The 21,075-nt window shown below is 44.6% G+C and overlaps 1 protein-coding gene across 1 annotated transcript; it reads left to right on the top strand.

Annotated features, from left to right (window-relative positions):
* Positions 1-498: 498 nt before the first annotated feature.
* On the top strand, positions 499-14,292 carry LOC137358343 (probable G-protein coupled receptor 139). The gene is made up of 3 exons (XM_068024286.1): positions 499-616; positions 4,108-4,976; positions 14,197-14,292. Exons 1-3 carry the CDS (start codon positions 499-501, stop codon positions 14,290-14,292), a joined length of 1,083 nt encoding a protein of 360 aa, XP_067880387.1.
* Positions 14,293-21,075: the final 6,783 nt, after the last annotated feature.

Below are 21,075 nucleotides of genomic sequence, written 5' to 3'. Positions count from 1 at the left end.
GGCTGACTGGCCTCCTCCTGTTCCTGCATAATAGACTCAAGGGTTTGTATTGTCTCATCCTGTATCTGTGCAGAAGGCTCGAGAGGGCTTCTCCGCATTTTTACAGTGAGATCTTGCAGCTCAAGGCTCATATGGTCGATGGCTGCAACCTGCCCGTCACCACCCGAACCACAATTGAGTGAAGAACATCATTGAAACATCATGGCATCTGGAGGTGTGACTGACAGTGTTTGAAAGGACAACCTTACTGCTCGGCGAATACAGCTTCGAATTTGCATTAGTTATATGATGTGAAGAGAATTTTCCAGTCTTGGAAGTTTGCCAATACAATCTCCAAAATAAATATATTCTATCACAACACAGACTGAGCTTGACGTCATAATCTGTTTGTTCAATTAAAAAAAAAAACAGGTTGAACAATGTGGCAACATCAATACTCCGTGGAGATCCCACAAACTATAAATAACAGGCTCTGGGAATATATTGCCCCAGAATTTAATGCAGCGGGATTGCCTGTACCAAGAACGAACGGATCACTTCACGAAGAAAATGATTGCAACATTTTATAGTATCTTGAAAATATATTACTTGATCCTTGGCATCATTGGTGCTCCCGGTAAGTAGTAAATCTGGCTGTGAGCTGGCCTATGATTTTACCCTCTGGCAGATAATATTACATACTGATCTAGTATACAGACACCTGATAAGTTCCTGTATCGAATATAAAATTATCCCTCTAGTTTTATTTCATTGACTGAGCTGAGAATAAACCTCTGTTTGTAACTGACTGGCTCTCTCACAGATCAGAATTTTTGGAATACTGTGCAACATTGACTTGGAGATCAGTAAGAATAATTATAAGAGTGAAGGTACTGGTGGGAGTATCACTTGGTGTAAAATCGAAATGAGTGTTGGTCACTGACTGTAGTTGAACACAAGGCCCAGCGGCTATTTCTTACTGGGAGTAACCGTCACTGTAGAATTGTACTGACTGTGGGTTACTAACTGGAGTGGAACACCTGATCCCAGTGACATTGTATTACTGGGAGTAGCTGTCACTGTAGATTTGTACTGAGTGTGGGTCACTAACCAGAATGGGACACCTGACGTACTGTAGAATTGTACTGCATGTCAGTCACTAACTAAAATGGAATTCCTTATGTCAGTGACCATGTACTATAGGGAGCATCCGCAACTATGAAATTGTGCCTGTTAACCTATCAGTAACCATAATGATAACCTGATCCCAGTGGTCATGTATTAATGGGACAACCTGTCACTATAGATTTGTACTGTGTGCAGGTCACTAACTGGAGAGGAACACCTGACACCAGTGACCATGTATTACTGGGAGTACCTGTCAGTTTTAGGAGTGTACTGAGTGTGGTCACTAACTGGAGTGGAACACCTGACCCCAGTGGTCATGTATTACCGGGAGCATGTGTCACTCTCGTTTTGTACTGAGGACAATTGTACAATCCGATTCTGTGTTGAAATCATTTTTTCTGGTGACAGATCTCTCCTTTCCTTGGAGTTGCCTGTGTGATTGACGCAAGTAATTGACAGCAAAAGGGGACGATTTTCGCTGATGTTTGCTAATAAGTGTATACATTAAAATGTATCAGTATTGCTCTGTCTTCCATTGAACTGCCCCAACAGAAACAGATGTTAACTACTTCCTTACAGTTACACATCAGAGAGGCATTATTAACGCATTATAATCCTCTGTAAAATTACGTTTCGGATTCTGATTATATTTATTGTGAACACTTAAGTATTTTTAGTGTTGAATAATGCCTTGCCCCAAAACGGTTCTGAGAATCTGTATGTCAAAAGTGCTGCTTTTTACTATCGTGCTAATGCACGGAATGAATATCGAATTGCAGTTATTCAAACATGCACTTTTGCAAATGACTAAGGTTCTTCCAATCAGTTCTTATGCCTGGTTTAGCGTCTCGACACATGTTAGCAGCAACAATTGCTTCCCTGAGCTCAATGAGGTGTGTCTCAGTGAGGAGAGGCAGCTGTATCTAAGTATCTCACATATCAGATTTTCATGACAGACATCAGACCAGGGGCATTGAGTAATAATATTAGTGAACTGTTAATGATGAAACGAATAGTACACTTCTCTCAGTACGATTATCGTCCTGGTTAAAATAATTGCACCTTCTCCAATAAAGCCTTTTCGTCAAATGGAGTCCAGGACTGTACATAGAACGCTAATTGTGGAATAACCAACGTTCTATATGAGTTTAATTCAACTCTCGGCTGTTACAATTCCTTTCTCAGGAAATGAACTCCAGTGCTTTGTTAGTGTTTTTATGGTCGTGTTAATCTATGTTACGATTTCTCAATCTAAACCCCTGAACCCCTTTTCCCTTCTAAACGATTTGGACTCTTACCTTCCAAAGATTATTTGGGAAGCTTATTTTTCGAACCAAAATTCAACGCCTCACACTTAGCTGCAATGAAATAAAATTGCTATTAAAATTCCCATTGTGCAAATCTGTTAACTGCTATTAATAATGTTTTCAGGTATTTTGTTGCATTCTTCCTCTGCATTAACTGTACTCTCAATTTGGATTTTTCTGCCAATTTTGAAATTGTGCTCCTCCTGCCCGAGTTCATATCATTCCTGTAACTGGTGAATGACAGTATTCCTAGGGCTGATCCTTATGGTAACCACTTCCCACCTTCTGCCAATCTGAGGAACAAACTTTTACCCGTTTTCCATGTTTCCTATTTTTCAAGCCAGCTTGCTGTCCATTCTGCTGCTTATCCCGTAACACAACTATTTTTGACAGTAGCCATGAATCTGCTGTTTGGCTGCTTATCAAAGGCCTTTGGAAAATTAATGTCAATTGCATGAACTGTTTTACACTTCTCTACTCTTTTTGATATTATTCAAACACGTTTATGATAATAATTAATAATAATACGACACTGCGAGGTGTTTCTGGATGTTTTCCTGTTAAACCTTTGAATAAGTATTCAATTATCTTTCCTACCAGTAACGTTATGCTTAATTGTCTATAGTTCCTTCAAATTTATCTATCTTCTGTTTGAAATACAAGAATCACATTAGCTGTCCATCAGTTCTCCGGCACTCTTCCCTACTCTGATGAACATTGATGAACAGATAATCGTGTCTCTCTTATCGCTTCCCCATCTCTCAAAGTATGTATGGATGCAATCCATCTGAACTAGACAGTTTGCCCTTTCTTTGATTAATCTATCATGTATCTCCCCACTTTCTACCTTAAATGTCATGACGGTTTTATTGAATGTATTCACCATTAACTGACATTAAATACTCCCCTCAGAGGTCTCCCTCCTTTCTTCAGGCTCCGAATACTAATCCAGTGAGTCTTTCTGTCCCAATTGTCCCACAGAGCACGACACTTCCTTCCTTCAGAGCTCGGAGCTTTGCCACAAAGGTTCATTTACATTTCTGTACATGTCAGTCTTCCCCTCTTTGGTCCAAAGTCCAGTAAAGCCGAGCTGTCCTTCAACTCCCAATGGATGAGATCTTGCTTGGCAGACACTATGAAGCCTTTTCCCGGATGGTATCCATCGACCGTCTCTGGCTGGATCGTTCTGAGAGCCCCACTTCGAATTTATTTGTGCTGTTTCATTCACTCGCCATTTCCAGTGGAACTCCTCTCTTTTTCAGCAGCTCTGCTCTTGGAATGAAAATCCTCAGAGTATCCTGATCCTGACACCTGTGCAGGGACACTGTTGTAAATGTTAGGTATGTGGACATGTGGTGCAAACATTAGAATATTTCACACTCAAATGTAGTCGCTCTGGCAGCATGTACTAGATATGTTGCCTTTGTATCAGATACATGGAATATTCTTTGCTCAGAACAGTTGTGATGAAAGGTCACAGACCTGAAATGTTAATTCTGCTTCTACCTCTATAGATTCTACCCGACCTGCTGAGTATTTCCAGCACTTACTGCTTTTATTTCAGATTTCCAGCATCTGCACCATTTTTCTGCTATCCCGGTGCATGGTCTGTGTCTGTGCTTACTGTCTGCGTCAGACAATTCGAGCATTTGATCGGTTACTTCCAATCTCTTTCCCATTCTCTCTCTTACAGTTAATTTATTGGCGATTGTGATCCTGTCCCGGGGAAAATGCGGCCTCTCCACGTGCACCACTCACTACCTGGTGGCCATGGCAACAACGGATCTACTGGTCATTATCTCTGGGGTCATACTGCTCAGGATCAATTTTTATTATTTCCCAGAAGTTATAATTTACATCACGCCTGTGTGTAATGTTATCATTGTTCTGATTCGCGCAGCCACAGATTGTTCTGTCTGGTTCACCGTCACTTTCACGTTTGATCGATTTGTGGCCATTTGTTGTCAGAAGCTGAAAACAAAATATTGCACTGAGAAAACTGCAGTTGTTGTTCTAGCAACAACCGGCATTCTGCTCTGCTTACAAAACGTCCCATTTTACTTTGCTTGTGAACCTGCAGAGAAAATCAGCAAAGTACCATGGTTCTGTTCTGCAAAGCCAAGCTCTTATACTGATCCCGTATGGGTGGGGTTTGGCGTGTTTGATAAGTTTTTAAACCCATTGCTCCCAATCGCTTTAATTCTGTTGCTCAATGCTCTAACTGTCAGACACATTTTGGTGGCCAATCGAGTTCGCAAGGGGTTGAGGGGTCATAGCAAGGGAGAGAATTGCAGTGACCCAGAGATGGAGAGCAGAAGGAGGTCTGTGATCTTACTCTTCACCATATCTGGCAGCTTCATACTTCTGTGGTTGGTATTTGTTATAGAATTCTTATATTATACCATATCAGGAACGGATCACAGGGATTACAGTGATTCCGAATACATATTTCGACAAGTCGGATTGATGATGCGGAATTTAAGTTGCTGCACAAACACATTTATTTATGGGGCGACTCAGTCCAAGTTCAGAGAGCAGGTCAAGAGTGCGGTGAAATATCCGGTTAGATCAATTATTCAATTAATCAACAAACAAAACTGACAGCAGCCCAAAGGCAAGTCCCAGTGTTTGCAGTCCATGAATCTAATATTCATCCCCGATGTGCAAGAGGTAGGGTTAGGGTTAGTGTTAGGGTTAGATGATGCGAAATAACTTGGCATCCGGGTGTCGGGGCGGGGATAGTGGAGAGGGGGTCGGTGGTGGTGTTGCGGGGTGTGGTCAGACAGTCCAAAGAGCATCAGGACAGTGGACATGAGTTGACCGACAGCTGGATGATCCTAAATATATTGGCGGCGGGCGGAGGGGGCGGGATGGGGGGGTGGGTGGTGGGTGCTGCTGTTCACACATCCCAAAGAGCATTGGGACAGTGAACAAGAGGTGACTCACAGCCAGATGACCAGAAATACAATAGCGGGGGCAGGGGCATCACACATGTCGAAAGGTAGCAGCTCAGAGGCAATGAGGTGACCTTTGGAGGAGCGGAGAGAAAGGGGGCAGGAGGAGAGTCAGAGCGTCCCCTGCTGGAGAGACATGGAATCAGAAGCTACTGTCTCTCCAAAACCCCAACTAGGTCAATTGCTGAAAACAAGAGTTATTCTTACAAAATCAAAATGCTGCAGATGCTGGAAATCTACACTTGTCAGTTGATTACTATTATTTGCTTTCATTTTCGAGAGATGGTATTTAGTCTATCTCCCTTACTTTCCCGCAACATGTTCACTGCCAGCCCCTGCTCTCTCACTGAGTCAGACGGTGGGCTGCTGGAGCTCATTTGGGGTTTGCAAGATGCATGAATTAGAGGAGCGCAGAGGTCTCAGTGGGTTGTAGGGGCTGTTTGTGTTTACAGGTAGAGGGTGGGTGCTGGGGCTGGCGGATGTCGCAGAGATAGGGAGGGTAGAGGGTAGTCTGGGCTGTCGTAGGATAGAGATAAGAAGGATTGTTGAGGCTGGAGGAGGTTACAGTGGTATGGATGACTGCAGGGTCTGCAGGAGGATTCAGAGATATGGGGCGGGGTGGGTGGGGGTGGCTGGATTATACCGGGTGCAGGAGGTTGCAGAGATATGGAGTTGTAGAGGCTGAAGGAAGTTACATAGACAGGGAGGGTTGTAGGAGCTGCAGGAGGTTACGTATCCTGTCATGATCCTTTTTATTCCCTCCGGGAAGTATGTGGTGTGTCCTTAAGACTGTAAAGTATCAATACTGCTTTAAGAACAAGCAGGCCTTAAGAGTTACCGAAAAAGTGCATTCTCATTGTCTTGGATATAGCCATTCGGACTGAGCATCGCGAGACACGTTTGTTACAACTTAATTTTGAACTGTCTTATAGTGCAAACAGAGTATTCTAACAGAGGAAGCAGGCAGACATCGATGTGTTAGCACCTGAAGAAGAGTCTTAGCCCATTTTAAACTGGAGGAAGAGAATTTAGTCTGTTTATTTATTATTATCTCTCAAAATTAGAAGCAAAAATCAGGCCTAAACTGATATCTCTGATAATTTAACCAGAAGGAAGGGAAGTTAAACTGTGACAATCTTTTATCACCCAAGCACTCTAAAGCCAGATTGATTCTATTAAAAGTGGTTGTGAGTTGTTGATCTACTGTGGAGACCGCTAGAGAAGGAAAACATCACTTACCACTGGATTTCGACGACAGACTGTTCTACTGTTGAATAACCTATTTTGTCCCCATCCAACGGCTGTGAGAACTTCAAGCAACAATGGGCTGCAAATTTGCAAGGACTATATTTTTTCTATTTCAAATGTTGTTTGTGTCTTATTAGTGTTTAAGAATTTTCATTTTCTAATCAAACTTTTAATTTGTTGATTTAAAGACACTTGGTTTGGTTAGTTTCATGAGGGGGTGAATAGATGGTACAATTTGGCAGGGTCTTTCTTTAAATTAGAAACATTAAAATTATATGTTACGTGATCTGTGGAATGAAGAGATTGAATTTACAGTGCGATGCTCCCAACATAATATGAATCATATATTTAGACAGGGGGGACTTTGACTGGAACCATCCGTCGTAACAATATATAAAGCATTATAGAGGCTGGAGGAGGTTGCAGTGATATGGATGGGTGCAGCGGCTGTAGGGGGTTACAATGATAAGGAGGATTGCAGGAGCTCGACGTGGCTACATATATATGGAGTGTTACACGGGCTGGAAGATTTACAGAGATATGTAGGGTAGTATGAGCTGCAGGATGTACCACAGATTGGGAGGGATGTAGGAGATGGAGTAGGTTGGAGTGATATAGAGGTTTGAAAGCGCTGCAGGATGTTACATAGACAGTGAGAGTTGTATGGGCTGCAGTGGGTTACAATTATAGGAAGGGTTGTAGCAGCTCGAGTTGGTTACAGAGATATGAAAGTTGTAGTGGCTGCAGGACTGCTATATAGATAGGGAGGGTTGTAGGGGCTGCTGGAGGTTCCATATATATGGAGGGTTATAGGGGCTGGGTGAGGTTGTAGAGATATAGAGTGTTGCAAGGGGTGGAGGAAGTTAAAGAGATAGGGATGTTTATAGGAGCTGGAGGAGTTTACAGGTTTATGGAGGATAGTAGCAGCTGCAGGAGATCACAAAGGTTAGTGGGGGGTAGAAGGAGCTGAAGAAGGTTGCCGAGTTATGGAGGGCTGCAGGTGTTGCAGTGGGTTATATATAAATGAAGAGTTATAGGAGCTGTAGGATGTTACAGAGATATGGATGGTTGAAGAGGCTGCAGGGGGTTACTTGGTTAGCAATGTGTTCAGACGCTGGAGGTGGGTACAGAGATATGGAGGGTTGTGGAAGCGGCAGGAGGTCAAATGCATTAGGAGGAAAGCAGGAGAGAGAGGAGGTTGCAGAGATATGGATAGTTGTGTGGAGTGTGTTACATAGGTGGGGAGAGTTGAAGTATCTGGAGGAGGTTACAGAGATATGGAGGTTGTTGGTGCAGCAGGGTACTGCAGAAATGGTAAGGGATGTAGGGGCTGCAGCGGGCTACAATAAATGGAGGTTTGTAGGGGGCTGGAGGAAGTTAAAGAGATAGGGAGGGTTGTAGGAGCTGCAGGAGGTCACATGGATGGGGAGGGTTGTCGGAGATAAAAGAACAAAGACAAAGAACAAAGATAATTACAGCACAGGAACAGGCCCTTCGGCCCTCCAAGCCTGCGCCGATCCAGATCCTCTCTCTAAACATGTCGCCTATTTTCTAAGCTTCTGTATCTCTTTTCTTCCTGCCCATTCATGTATCTGTCTAGATACATCTTAAAAGACTCCATCGTGCCCGCATCTACCACCTCCGCTGGCAATGCGTTCCAGGTGCCCACCACCCTCTGCGTAAAGAACTTTCCACGCATATCCCCCCTAAACTTTTCCCCTTTCACTTTGAACTCGTGTCCTCTAGTAATTGAAACCCCCACTCTGGGAAAAAGCTTCTTGCTATCCACCCTGTCTATACCTCTCATGATTTTGTACACCTCAATCAGGTCCCCCCTCAACCTCCGTCTTTCTAATGAAAATAATCCTAATCTACTCAACCTCTCTTCATAGCTAGCACCCTCCATACCAGGCAACATCCTGGTGAACCTCCTCTGCACCCTTTCCAAAGCATCCACATCCTTTTGATAATGTGGCGACCAGAACTGTACGCAGTATTCCAAATGTGGCCGAACCAAAGTCCTATACAACTGTAACATGACCTGCCAACTCTTGTACTCATTGCCCCGTCCGATGAAGGAAAGCATGCCGTATGCCTTCTTGACCACTCTATTTACCTGCGTTGCCACCTTCAGGGAACAGTGGACCTGAACACCCAAATCTCTCTGGACATCAATTTTCCCCAGGACTTTTCCATTTACTGTATAGTTCACTCTTGAATTGGATCTTCCAAAATGCATCACCTCGCATTTGCCCTGATTGAACTCCATCTGCCATTTCTCTGCCCAACTCTCCAATCTATCTGGAGAAGGTAGATGGAGAAGGTTTCAGAGATATGGAGGGCTGCAGCGGCTGCTTGGAGATATATATATAGAAAGGGTTGTAGGATTTTGAGCAGGTTGCAGAATATGGATGGTTGAAGCGGATGTATGAGTTACAAAGATAGGGAGGGTTATAGGAGCTTACAAAGATTTGGACGGTTGTAGCGGCTGCAGGGATTATATATATATATATATATGTAGAGAGAGAGAGAGAGAGAGAGAGAGGAATACAAAGGCTGGAGGTGTTTACAGAGATGAGGAGAGCTGTAGGGGCTTCAAGGGGTTGCAGTGATATGGAGTTTTGTAGGAGTTGGTTTAGTTTAGAGATACAGCACTGAAACAGGCCCTTCGGCCCACCAAGTCTGTGCCGACCATCAACCACCCATTTATAATAATCCTACACTAATTCCATATCTCTACCACATCCCTATCTGTCCCTATATTTCCCTACCACCTACCTATACTCGGGGCAATTTATAATGGCCTGCAAGTCTTTGGCATGTGGGAGGAATTCGGAGCACCCGGAGGAAACCCACGCAGACACAGGGAGAACTTGTAAACTCCACACAGGCAGTACCCAGAATTCAAACCGGGTCGCTGTAGCTGTGAGGCTGCAGTGCTAACCACTGCGCCACTGTGCCGCCCCAATGTGGAGGAGGTTGCACAGGTTACACAGATGTGGACGATCTTAGGTGCTGCAGGAGGTTTCCTAGATTGGGATGGTTGTGGGAGATGGAGGTGGTAACATATATATGGAGGGTTATGGGGCTGGAAGAGGTTATAGAGAGATGTTGTAGGACATGCAGTTGGTCCCATAGATTGGGAGGACTATCGGAGATGGAAGAGGTTGCACTTATATGGAGGTTTTTAGGGGCTGCAAGGGCTGAGGTAGATACGTCGGGTTGTAAGAGATGGAGGTGGTTACAGAGATATGGCGGGATGTCCGAGCTGGACGGGTTTACATGGATAGGAATGGTTACAGGAGTGGTCACATATATATGGAGGGTTATAACGGCTGGATGAGCTTAGAGAGATATGGATGTTTACATAAGCTGCAGGAGGTCCCTGAGAGTGGAAGGGTTGGAAGAGCTGGAGGACATTACAGAGATAAGGAAGGCAGTAACGGCTACCTGAGGTCACATCGATGGGGGCTGGGTTTATGAGCTGCAGACGTTTTCAGAGATATGCAGAGCGGCAGGAGATGCAGGGGGATACATAGATAGGGAGAGTGGTCGGAGCTGGATGAGGTTACAGCGATTTGAACGGTATTCGGTTGCAGGGGGTTACATATATATGGAGGATTACAAGGGTTGCATTAGGTTAGAGAGATATGGAGGGTTGTATGAGCTGCAGGAGGACCCTTGAAGTGGGAGCGTTGTAGGAGCTGGAGGAGGTTGCAGTGATATGGGGGTCTGTCGGGGCTGCAGTGGGTGACATAGATCGGGAGGGTTATAGGAGTTGGAGGGCATAACAGAGATATGGAGGGTTCTAGGGATTGCAGGTGCTTAAATAGATAGGGACGGCTGTAGGGACTGGTTTTGGTTACAGAGATATGGGGGGTTGTAGGGGCTGCTGGCGGTTACATAGATAAGGGAGGGTTGTCGGGGCTGGAGAAGGTTTCAGAAATATGGACGGCAGCAGGGGCTGCAGGGTATTGCATAGATAGGGAGGGTTATAGGAGCTGGAGGAAATTACAGAGATATGGATGGTTGAAGGGCCGCAGGGGTGGCATAGATAGCGAGGGTTTTAGGAGGCGGAAGAGGTCACAGTGATTTGGATGATTGTAGGGGTTCAGGGGTTTACATATATATGAATGATTATACAGGCTGGTTGCGGTTAAAGAGATATGGAGGCTTTTATGAGCTGCAGGAAATCCCTTAAAGTAGGAGGGTTTCATGAGCGGGAGAAGGTTGCCGTGATATGAAGCAATGTTGGAGCTGCAGAGGGTTACAGGAGATGGAGGAGATAAGAGAACAATTGAGGGTTCTAGAAGTTGCAGGACTTACATAAATAGCGAGGGTTGCAGGAGCTGGAGTAGGTTACAGAGATAAGGAGGGCTGTCGGGGCTGTTGGAGTGCACAGATAGGGAGGGTTGTAGGTCTGGAGAGGTTACTTGTGCATGGAGTGTTATATGGGCTGGATGAGATTAGAGATATCTGGAGGTTTGTATGGACTGGAGGAAGTTAAAGAGATAGGGAGGGTTATAGGGCTGGAGGAGGTTCCAGGGTTATGGAGTGTTGTAGGAGCTGCAGGTGGTCACAATGTTTGTGGGGAGGGATGGTGCAGTGCTCTCGAAGCTGGAGAGGTTTACCTTGTTATGGAGGGCTGCAGGGGTTGCAGAGGGTTACATTGATGGGGAGGTTTATAGGAGCTGGAGGACATTACAGAGATAAGGAGGGTTGTAGGAGCTGGACGACGTTACAGCGATACAAAGGATTGTAGGGGCTGCAGGGGGGTCCAAAGATAGGGTGAGTTGTAGGAGTGGGAGAAAGTTACAGAGATATGGATGGTCGTGAGGGCTGCTGGAGGTTGAATAGCTAGGGATGTTCGTAGGAGCTGGAGGTGGTTAGATCTAAATGGAGGATTATTGGGGCTGGTGGATGTTATAGATACACGGAGCGTTGTACAGCTGCAGGAGGTCCCGTAGATTGGGAGTGCTGTAGGAGATGGAGGAGGTTAGATCTAAATGGAGGATTATTGGGGCTGGTGGATGTTATAGATACACGGAGCGTTGTACAGCTGCAGGAGGTCCCGTAGATTGGGAGTGCTGCAGGAGATGGAGGAGGTTGCATTGATATGTAGGTTTGTAGGGGCTGCAGGGGTTTAGATATATATGGATGGTTATAGGGTCTTGAGAAGGCTGAAGAGTTATGGAGGGGCTTTGGAGCTGCAGTAGGTCGCAGGGATTGGGGGCGGGTTGTAGGAGCTGGAGAAGGTTGCATAGATATAGAGGGTTGCAGGGGCTGTGGGGAGTTACATAGATAGGAAATGTTGTCGGAGCTGCAAGAGGTTACAGAGATATGGGCGCTTGTAAGGCTGCAGGGGTTTACATATATTTGGAGGATTATAAAGGCTGGAGGAGGTTACAGAGGTAGAGAGGGTTGTAGGAGCTGGAGGAGGATGCAGAGATATGGAGGATTGTAAGGGCTTCAGGAGTTTACATAGATAGGGTGTGTCGTGGGAGCTGGTGGAGGTTGCTGTGATTTGGAGGGACCTACGGGCTGCACGTGGATACATTCATCGGGATGGTTGTAGGTGTTTACATTTAAATGGGGTTTTATAGGGACTGGAGGATGTTACAGAGATATGGAGGGTGGCAGAATCTGCGGGAGGTCCCATAGATTGGGAGAGTTGTAGGAGCTGGAGGAGGTTGCATATATATGTAGAGTTGTAGAGGCCAGATGAGATTACGGAGATATACAGGGTTATATGAGCTGCAGGAGGTCTCATAGATAGGGAGGGTTGTAAGAGCAGGGGGAGGTTGCAATAATGTGGAGTTTTGTCAGCGCTGCAGCGGGTTACATAGATTGGGAGGTTTGTCGGAGCTGGAGGAGGTTACAGAGATATGGAGGTATGTAGGCGTTGCAGGGGGTTACATAAACAGGGAGGGTTGTAAGAGCTCCAGTGGGTTAGGAAATATGGAGCGTTGTTGGCGCTGGATGGGGTCTGAGAGATATCCAGGGTTGCAGAAGCTGCAGGAGGTCACTGAGATTGGGAGGGTTGTAGGGGCTGGAGGACTTTACAGAGATATGGAGAGTTGTCGGACTCCAGGGATTAAAGCAGATAGAGAGGGCTGCAGCAGCTGGAGAAGATTATAGATTTATGGAGGGTTGCAGCGGCTGCATGAGGTTACATACATGTGATGGTTGTTGGAGCTGGAGGGGTGACAAATATATGGAGGATTATAGGGACTGGAGGAGGATAGAGAGTTATGGTAGGTTGCAAGAGATGCAGGAGGTATCAGAGATTGGGACGGTTGTAGGAGCTGGAGAAGCTTACAGAGACATGGACGATTGCAGGGTATTTCATAGATAGGGAGGGTTGTAGGACCTGGAGTAAGTTACCGAGAGTTGTAGGGGCTTCAGGAGGTAAAATAGATAGGGATGGTTGTTTGAGCTGCAGGTGGCTATATATATCGGAGGGTTATAGGGTCTAGAAGAGGTTAAAGAGATATGGTGGGTTGTAGGAGATGCAGGAGGTCACATAGACTGGGAGGGTTGTCGGAGCTTGAGGAGGTTGCAGTGATTTGGAGGTTTGTTGGGCTGCAGGGTGTTGCATCGATAGGGATGCTTGTAGGAGCTGGAAGAGTTTACAGAGATATGGAGGGTTGTAGGGGCTGGATGAGGATACTCAGATAGGGGGGCTGTAGGTGCTGGAGACAATTGCAGCGATATGGAGGTTTGCAGGAGCTGCACATGCAACACTCACACGCATATATACATTTAAAGTATGTAGATACAATCCCTCAGCACCCCATTGGAACTGGAAAAGGCCATTCAGCCCTCTCTAGCCTGTTAAATAGCAACAGCAGGAGGTCATTCAACCCCCTTGAGCTTGTTACACAGGAAGAGGAGCGGATCAGTCAGTACCTCACACGGCGAGATCGGATAACACAATATAGGCTGGCGGGATGAAGCCTGGGATCTTCCTGCTCTATGCATGCGGGGCGCAGTACACACCTCACAGCCCCAAGTAAGCAACGGTTAACACACGGAATGGAAGAAATGAATGAGAGAATTCTGGTGAGCAATCAATAAACCAAAACGCATTCAGAGACAGAATATTTTACTTTATTTTCGTATCGAAGCAGGAGGGTTTAATCCAGGCCCGTAACTCCTCTCACTAACACACTAGCTCTCAATCTTTTTGGTCACTGGTAGATTCATTCAGTATCACCCCATCATTTACTTTGCAGAGCAGACTCGCTGGACCTACCATTATAGAGAGTTTGGGGTTGGTGCAGAATGAACCGATCATCTCTCCGACTCGAGGGGGTTGAATGGAATTCAGGAGAAGCTTCCTTACCCAGTGAATGTTGAGAATTTCGGATTCAATAGCGCGGGCAGTGGTTGAAGTAAATGGTGTAGATGTATTTTGGGGGAAGCTGGATAAACACATGAGGCAGAAAGGAATAGAAGGATATGTCGAATGGGTGAGATGAGGAGCGGGTGGGATGAATCCTGGGTATTTCCTGCTCTGTGCTCCCCCTTAACACTGCCAACAGTTGCGGCCGGACCATGTGGTTTGTTCTTCTTGCTAGGAGCAGACAATCCAGGTTCCACAAATTGTGGTTGATGAACTAGGCTGCAACCATTCCATTTTCTGTCTTTTGGGGATTTTGCGCTGGTTAAGATAATTGAAACTGGCCTGAGGCCCAGCACAAACCTACAGACGAGAATCAGAGTGAAAGCGAGGGAGAGAGAGAGAATTGGCCATGAGAAGGAAATCCATCAATGGCAGATCAAATCACAAAAATGATGCATTCGGATCATACCCATTAGGAATGGGGTGCACCGGCGGGCAGAGTCCTAGAGCCATTTACGGCATAGAAGGAAGACATTCGGCCCATCGAGTCTATGCCAGCTCTCCATGGAGCAATCCAGTCAGTCCCACTCCCCTGGTTAATAACCGCAGCACTCCAATTCTCTTTCGTTTAAGCGCCCATCCAATTTCTTTAGATAATTTCGATTGTGTCTACTTCTACCAAGCTCAAGTGCAGCGAGTTCCAGGTTATTATCACTCACTGGGTAAATAAAAGTTATTCTCACATCCTCTGCATTTTTTGCGTTTGCCAGCTCTTATACCATTAGTTGATAGGAACAGCTTTTCCTTGTCTAACGTATCGAAGAATATCATAACCTTGTACACCTCTATCAATTCTCCCCTCAATCTCCTTTGCTCCAAGGAGAACAAAGAAAAGTTTTCCAACCTCACGTTGCAGCTAGCAATCCCCTCATCTGGAACCATTCTGGTAAATCTCCTCCGCACCCTCTGAGGGATCCTCACATCCTTCCAAAAGTGTGATGACCAGAAATGCATACACTAATCCAATTGGGGCATAACCAGATTGTTATAAAGTTTCAACATAACTTCCCTGACTGTTGCACAATGCGTCTATTTACGAAGTCAACAATGCCATATGTTTGGCTACCACTCCCTCAGTATGTCCTTCAACTTTCAAAGTTCGATGTACAAGCATCCCCAGGTCTCTCTGTTCCTGCACACGTTTTGGAACCGTGCCATTCGGTCTATATTGCCTCTCCCTATTCCTTCTGCCAAAATGCATGACCGCTTACTTGTATTAAATTCCATCTGCCACCTGTCTTTCCATTTTTCTAGCACATCTATGTCCTGTTGTAGGCTGTTCATATCATCCTCACTGTTTGCCACACCTCCAAGGTTTGTGCCATCGACACATTTCGAGATTCTGCATTCCAAGATGCAAGACTTAAATATAGCAAAAAAAAATGCTCCGAGCACTGACTCTGGGAGAAAATTACTATCTACCATCCGCCAGTCTGCAAAAAAAAAAACAATCATTTTGCATGGCGCGCTGTTTTCTGTCCTTTAGATAATTTTGTATCCAGTTGAACACTGGTTCTCCTATTCTATGAGCCTCAATTTTGTTAAGCAGCTTAATATGTGTTACATTATCAAACTCATTCTTAAAGTCCATGTCAACAACATTCATTGCATTTCCTTCCTCAACCTTATCTGTTGAACATCATACAATTCAATCCAATTAGTCAAGCATGATCTGCCTTTTACAAATCCGTGCTGGCTATCACAAATTAACTGAAACCTCTCCAAGTGCTAGTCGATTTTTCCCTGAGTCTTATTTCTAAACTTTTATCCACCACTGATGTTAGGCCAACTGCCTACAGTTGCCAGAAATGTCCTTGCACCCTTTTTTGAATAAGGGATTCACTTTGCCACTCTCTAACCCTCTGTCACTTCCCTCATATCTGGGAAGATTGCACAATTATGACACGCCCTTCTGCAATGTCTACCCCCACTTTGTTTAGTAACCTGCCATGCAGTCCATCTGGATCAGGTGACTTATCTACCCCTATCACAGCCAGCCTTTTCAGCACCTGCCTCTCTCAAATTTTACCATATGCATTGGCTCAACTCTCCGCTTCTATTGATATTTTGTTAGATTCATCTTCCTTAGTAAACACTGATACAATATACTCATTATCTATTCTAGCCTTTATGTTACTGGAAACGCTACTTTCATCCTCCAATTCTGCTGAACACAAAGTATCCTTCAAGTGTGTCACCTGGAATTCTGCGCTTTCCAGTCGCTGCCCTGCATGCTTCGTGATGAACCCAGAGCACTCTCTCAGTCTGAGTAATACACCTAAATTCACAATCATAAAGCACAGGAGGTCATTCCGACCGTTGTCCTTGTGCTGGCTCTTTAAGACTGATCCACTTAGTCTCACACTCCACCGATCTTCCTCCATAGCTCTGTACATTCATTCCCTTCAAGTATTTATCCAATTCTCCTTTAAAAGTTACTCTTGAATTTTCTTCCAGCACCTTTTCAGGCAGTGCATTCCAGATCACAACAACTCACTGTGTAAAAACATTTCTCATTGCCCCCTCTGGTGCCATAGTCAATTATAATAAACCTTTGTCAATTGGTTACAGACCCTCCTGCCACTGGAAACATTTATGCATATTGACTCTATCAAAAAATTGTGTGACTTTGAAAGACTTGATTAAATATACTCTTAAGCTTCTGTGCTCTAAGGAAAACAATCCCAAATTCTCTCGTTTCTCCAAATTAACAGAAATCCCTCATACCTGTGGCTATTCTGGGAAATAACCTCTTGCACCCTGTCTAATACCTTGACATCTTTCTGAAACTGCGGTGCCCAGAACTGGAGAAAATATTCCATTTGGGAACTAATCAGCGTTTTATAAATGTTTAGTGCAATGTCCATGTATTGTAGGCTGTGCCTCTCTGTATAGATCCCAGGATCCACTATATGTTTTAATCAGCCCTCTCAAATTGCCCCGCCAGAATATCTTGTGAACAAGCATCCCCTGTTTCGGATTTATTGGCAGTACCAACATTGAGGGAGTGCTTCACAGTGGGATGGGCAGCTCTGAGGGAGGGCGAGACTGTCAGAGGAGCAGTACTGATGGAGCACTGCAATGTCGGATGATCAGCACTGAGGGAGGGCTGTAACAGTCGGAGGAGCAGCATTGAGGGAGCCCTTCAATGTCGGAGGGGCAGCACTGAGGGAGCACTGCACTGTCCAAGGATCTGTACTGAGGGAGTGCTGAGACAATCAGAGGAGCAGCACTGAGGGAGTGCTACGATGCTAATGGGGCAGTACTAAGGGAGCACTGCATGGTCGAAAGGTCAATACTAAGGGAATGAGGCACAATCAGATGGGCAGTACTGAGGCAGTGCTCCACTGTTGGAGGAGCATTACTGAGGGAGTGCTGTCCTGTCGAAGAGGCGATTTGAGGATGCACTGCAATGTTGGATGTGCTGTTTGTTTGGATGACAGGTCCCTAGGTCCCGTTTGCCCACTTCGGTGGAGATAAATACTTCCAGGTCCCGTCTCCTGCTGAGAGAGCCACTACTACGTTAAAACAATCAGCTATTGCACAGTTACCACCTTCCCCACCACAACTGCCATCGAAAGACGGAAAGGCCCGCGGATGCCAAATGGACTCCTCCTGTTCCAGCATAACAGGCTCAAGGAGCTTAATGGCCTCCTCCTGTTCCTGTTTATCAGATTCAAGAGGGTTTAATGGCCTTTTCCTTTTCCTGCGTTTTCTCTGATTGGTCAGTCATGGCGATGGACAGTGAATCTCTCTGTCTGATTAAAACTGTCCTTGCATGTTGTTTCGTCCTCGCTCTCCCATCCCCAGGAATAGTTGAAGACTCTCGCCGATGAGACAGTGAATGACTCCTCAGAGTTTCACTGCCTGCCATTCCAATTCTCCATACATCGCAGTGAGATCCTGCAGCTCAAGGCCCAGATGGATGATGGACACAATCTGCTCTTCCCCGTCTGAACCACAATGGAGTGAAGGACCTCGCTAAAACAAAATGAGAGCGAGGGATGGCTCTAAGGGTGTTGGAAAGAACACCCTCATTGCTGGGAGAATGCAGCCTCGAATTTTCATTCGTTAATAAAACCTCTGTTTGTAACTGACAGGCTCTCTGAATTATGTAGTTATGGCATTTTGTGGAATTTCATGTAATGTTGAATTGGAGCTCAGTGACAGTAACTCTCCGAGTAAGATTTTTAGTGGGAATATCAGTTAGTGCAAAATTATACTGAGTGTGGATCACTAACCAGAGTGGAACACCTGACTCCAATGATCATGTATTACTGACAGTATCTGGCTCTGTAGTATTGTATTGAGTTAAGTTCACTAACGATAGTGGGACACAAGATCCCAGTGGTCATGTATTATTTGGAGTATCTGTCACTGTTAAGCTGAACTGAGAGTGGGTCACTAGCCGGAGTGGGAAACCTGATCCCAGTGATCATGTTCGACTGGGAGTATCTGTCTCCGTGGAGTTGTACGGATATAATGGTGGAACATGGTTCTATTTCGAAATCATTTAGTCAGGTAAACTAAAAGCAACATACTTCGGAAATCTGAAATAAAAACAGCTGAAATACGCAGCATGTCTGGCAGCATCTGGGGAGAGAGAAACAGATGTATCTTTCAGGTCTCTGACGTTTCGTCAGAACTGGAAATGATTAGAAATGTAGTTGGGTTTGTGCGAGTGAAGGGGGAGGGGAAGAAAAACAAAAGGGAAGGTGTGTGATAGGGTGGATGGAAGGAGAGATTAAATGACAAAGATGTCATGGGATGAAAGGCAAATGGATTAGGAATAGACGTACGAAAAGGCAAAGCATTTGTCCAGAGAATGGTAACGGCAGCATTTGCAGATGCATTACATGGTCTAAAACAAATAAACTTTCCTCTAAGACACAAAAGCCAAACAGGAAAGATAAATTAACCGTGGCTAGTAAAAGTTAAAGATTGCCTAGATCAAGATACGTGGCTTATCAGGCTGTCAGAAAAATGGGTAAACCCGAGGATAGTGAGCAATTTAGAATCCAGCAAATGATGACCAAGAAATTGATAAGAAAAGGGAAAATATAATATGAATGCAACATAGCAAGAAACATAAAGGTGGATGGTAAAAGTATATTTCGGTATGTGAAAAGGAAAAGATTAGCAAGGACAGACCTATTGCAGGTGGAGACAGGAGAATTGTTAATGGAGAATAGGGAATGGGCAGGCAAAATAAACAATTACTTTGTATCTGTCTTCATGGAGGAGGAAACAGAAAATGTCCCAGAATACTAGGAAACCAAGGGACTTTCAAAAATGAGGAACTGAAAGGAATTAGTATTAATGAAGAGTTAGCAGTCGAAGGGTTAACCGGAGTGAAGGTTGAGAAATCTACCGGATCAGATGAGCCACACCCCAGAGTGTTGATGGAGGTGGCGAAAAGAGAGGGAATGCACTGGCGGTTATCTTTCAATATTCTATCGATTCTGGAAAGGTCCCTTCGGACTGTAAAGTAGCAAATATAACCGCACTATTGAAGAAAGGAGGCAGAGAGAAAACGGGCAACTACAGACCTGTGAGTTTGACGTTGGTAGTATGGAAAATGGAAGAATCTATTCTAAAGATGTGACAACTAGACAATTAATAAATCATGATATAATTTGAAAGAGTCAAAATTAATTTATGGAGGGAGATCATGTTTGACAAAGCTGTTGGAGTTTTTTCGGATTTTACTTGCAGCATAGATAAAGGAGAACCAATGGATGTGGTGTATTTGAATTTTCAGAAGGTATTTGATACTGTCCCACACAGGAGGTTAGTAAACAAAATTAGAACACATGGGATTAAGGTTAATATACTGCAATGAATTGAGAATTGGTTAACAGACAGAATAAACTGGCCGTTCTCAGGATGGTAGCTTGTTGCTAATGGGATACCACAGGAATCAGTGCTGGGGCTGCAGCCATTCACAATCTATGTAAATGAGTTGGATATGGCGACCGAATGTAATATTTCCAAATTTGCTAATCACACAAAACCAGGTGGGAATTTGAGTTGTGAGGAGGATGCAAGGAGGCTTCAAGGGACTTTCACAGACTAAGGGAATGGGCAAGAACATGGCAGATCGAATGTAATGTGAATAAGTGTGATGTTATTTTCTTTGGTAGAAAAACACAGAAAAAAACAGACTATTTCTTAAATGATTAGAGATTGGGAAATGTTGATGTCCAAAGCTGCCTGGGTGTCCTTTTTCATGAATCACTAAAACCTTGCATGCAGCTGCAGCAAACAATTAGTAAGGCAAATAGTATGTTCAGCTTAATCAAAGGGGGTTTTAGGTAGAGAAGTAAACAAGGCTTGCTGCAATTGTATAGAGCCTTGGTGAGACCACACCTGGTGTATTGTGTCGTTTTTATCTCCTCATCTGAGGAACAATATACTTGCCATGGAGGGAACTGAGCCTGTATTCTCTCGAGTTTCGAAGAATGAGATGTGATCTCATTGAAACGTTAAAAAATCATAAACGGCGTGCCAAAAGTAGATGCAGATTCGATATTGCGCCTGGCTGGTGGGTGGAGACCAAGGGGGCAAAGTCTCAGAATAAGGAGTAAGCCATTTAAGACTGAGGAGGAAGTTCGTCACTCAGCGGTTGGTGAATCTTTGGCATTCTCTATCCTAGAGGACTGTGGAAGCTCAATCATTGAGGATGCTCAAGACAGAAATCTACAGATATCCAGATGCAAATGACATCCAGGGATGTGGGGATAGCACGGGAAAGTAGAATATCAGCCAAATTTAATCGAATGGCGAAGCAGGCTCCAAGGGCTGAATGGCCTACTCTTGCTTCGATGTTCCCATTTTCCTATGTTCATATCATGAACAGTTCTGTCTGAAAGCACAACCATGAAAAAACGGAGTTTGAGACACCCATTAAACTGCACCAAAAGAAACGGATGTTAATTAATTCCTGACATTACATAGCATTGTCACAGCATTCTAATTCCCTGTCGAATGAATTTCGTGCTCTGAGTATAGTTACTGTAAACACTACATTTACTTTACTGCTGAGTATCGCCTT

The sequence above is a fragment of the Heterodontus francisci genome, chromosome 49, assembly GCF_036365525.1.
Source record: "Heterodontus francisci isolate sHetFra1 chromosome 49, sHetFra1.hap1, whole genome shotgun sequence".
NCBI lineage: Eukaryota > Metazoa > Chordata > Chondrichthyes > Heterodontiformes > Heterodontidae > Heterodontus > Heterodontus francisci.
This window is presented reverse-complemented; position numbering and strand designations above follow the sequence as displayed.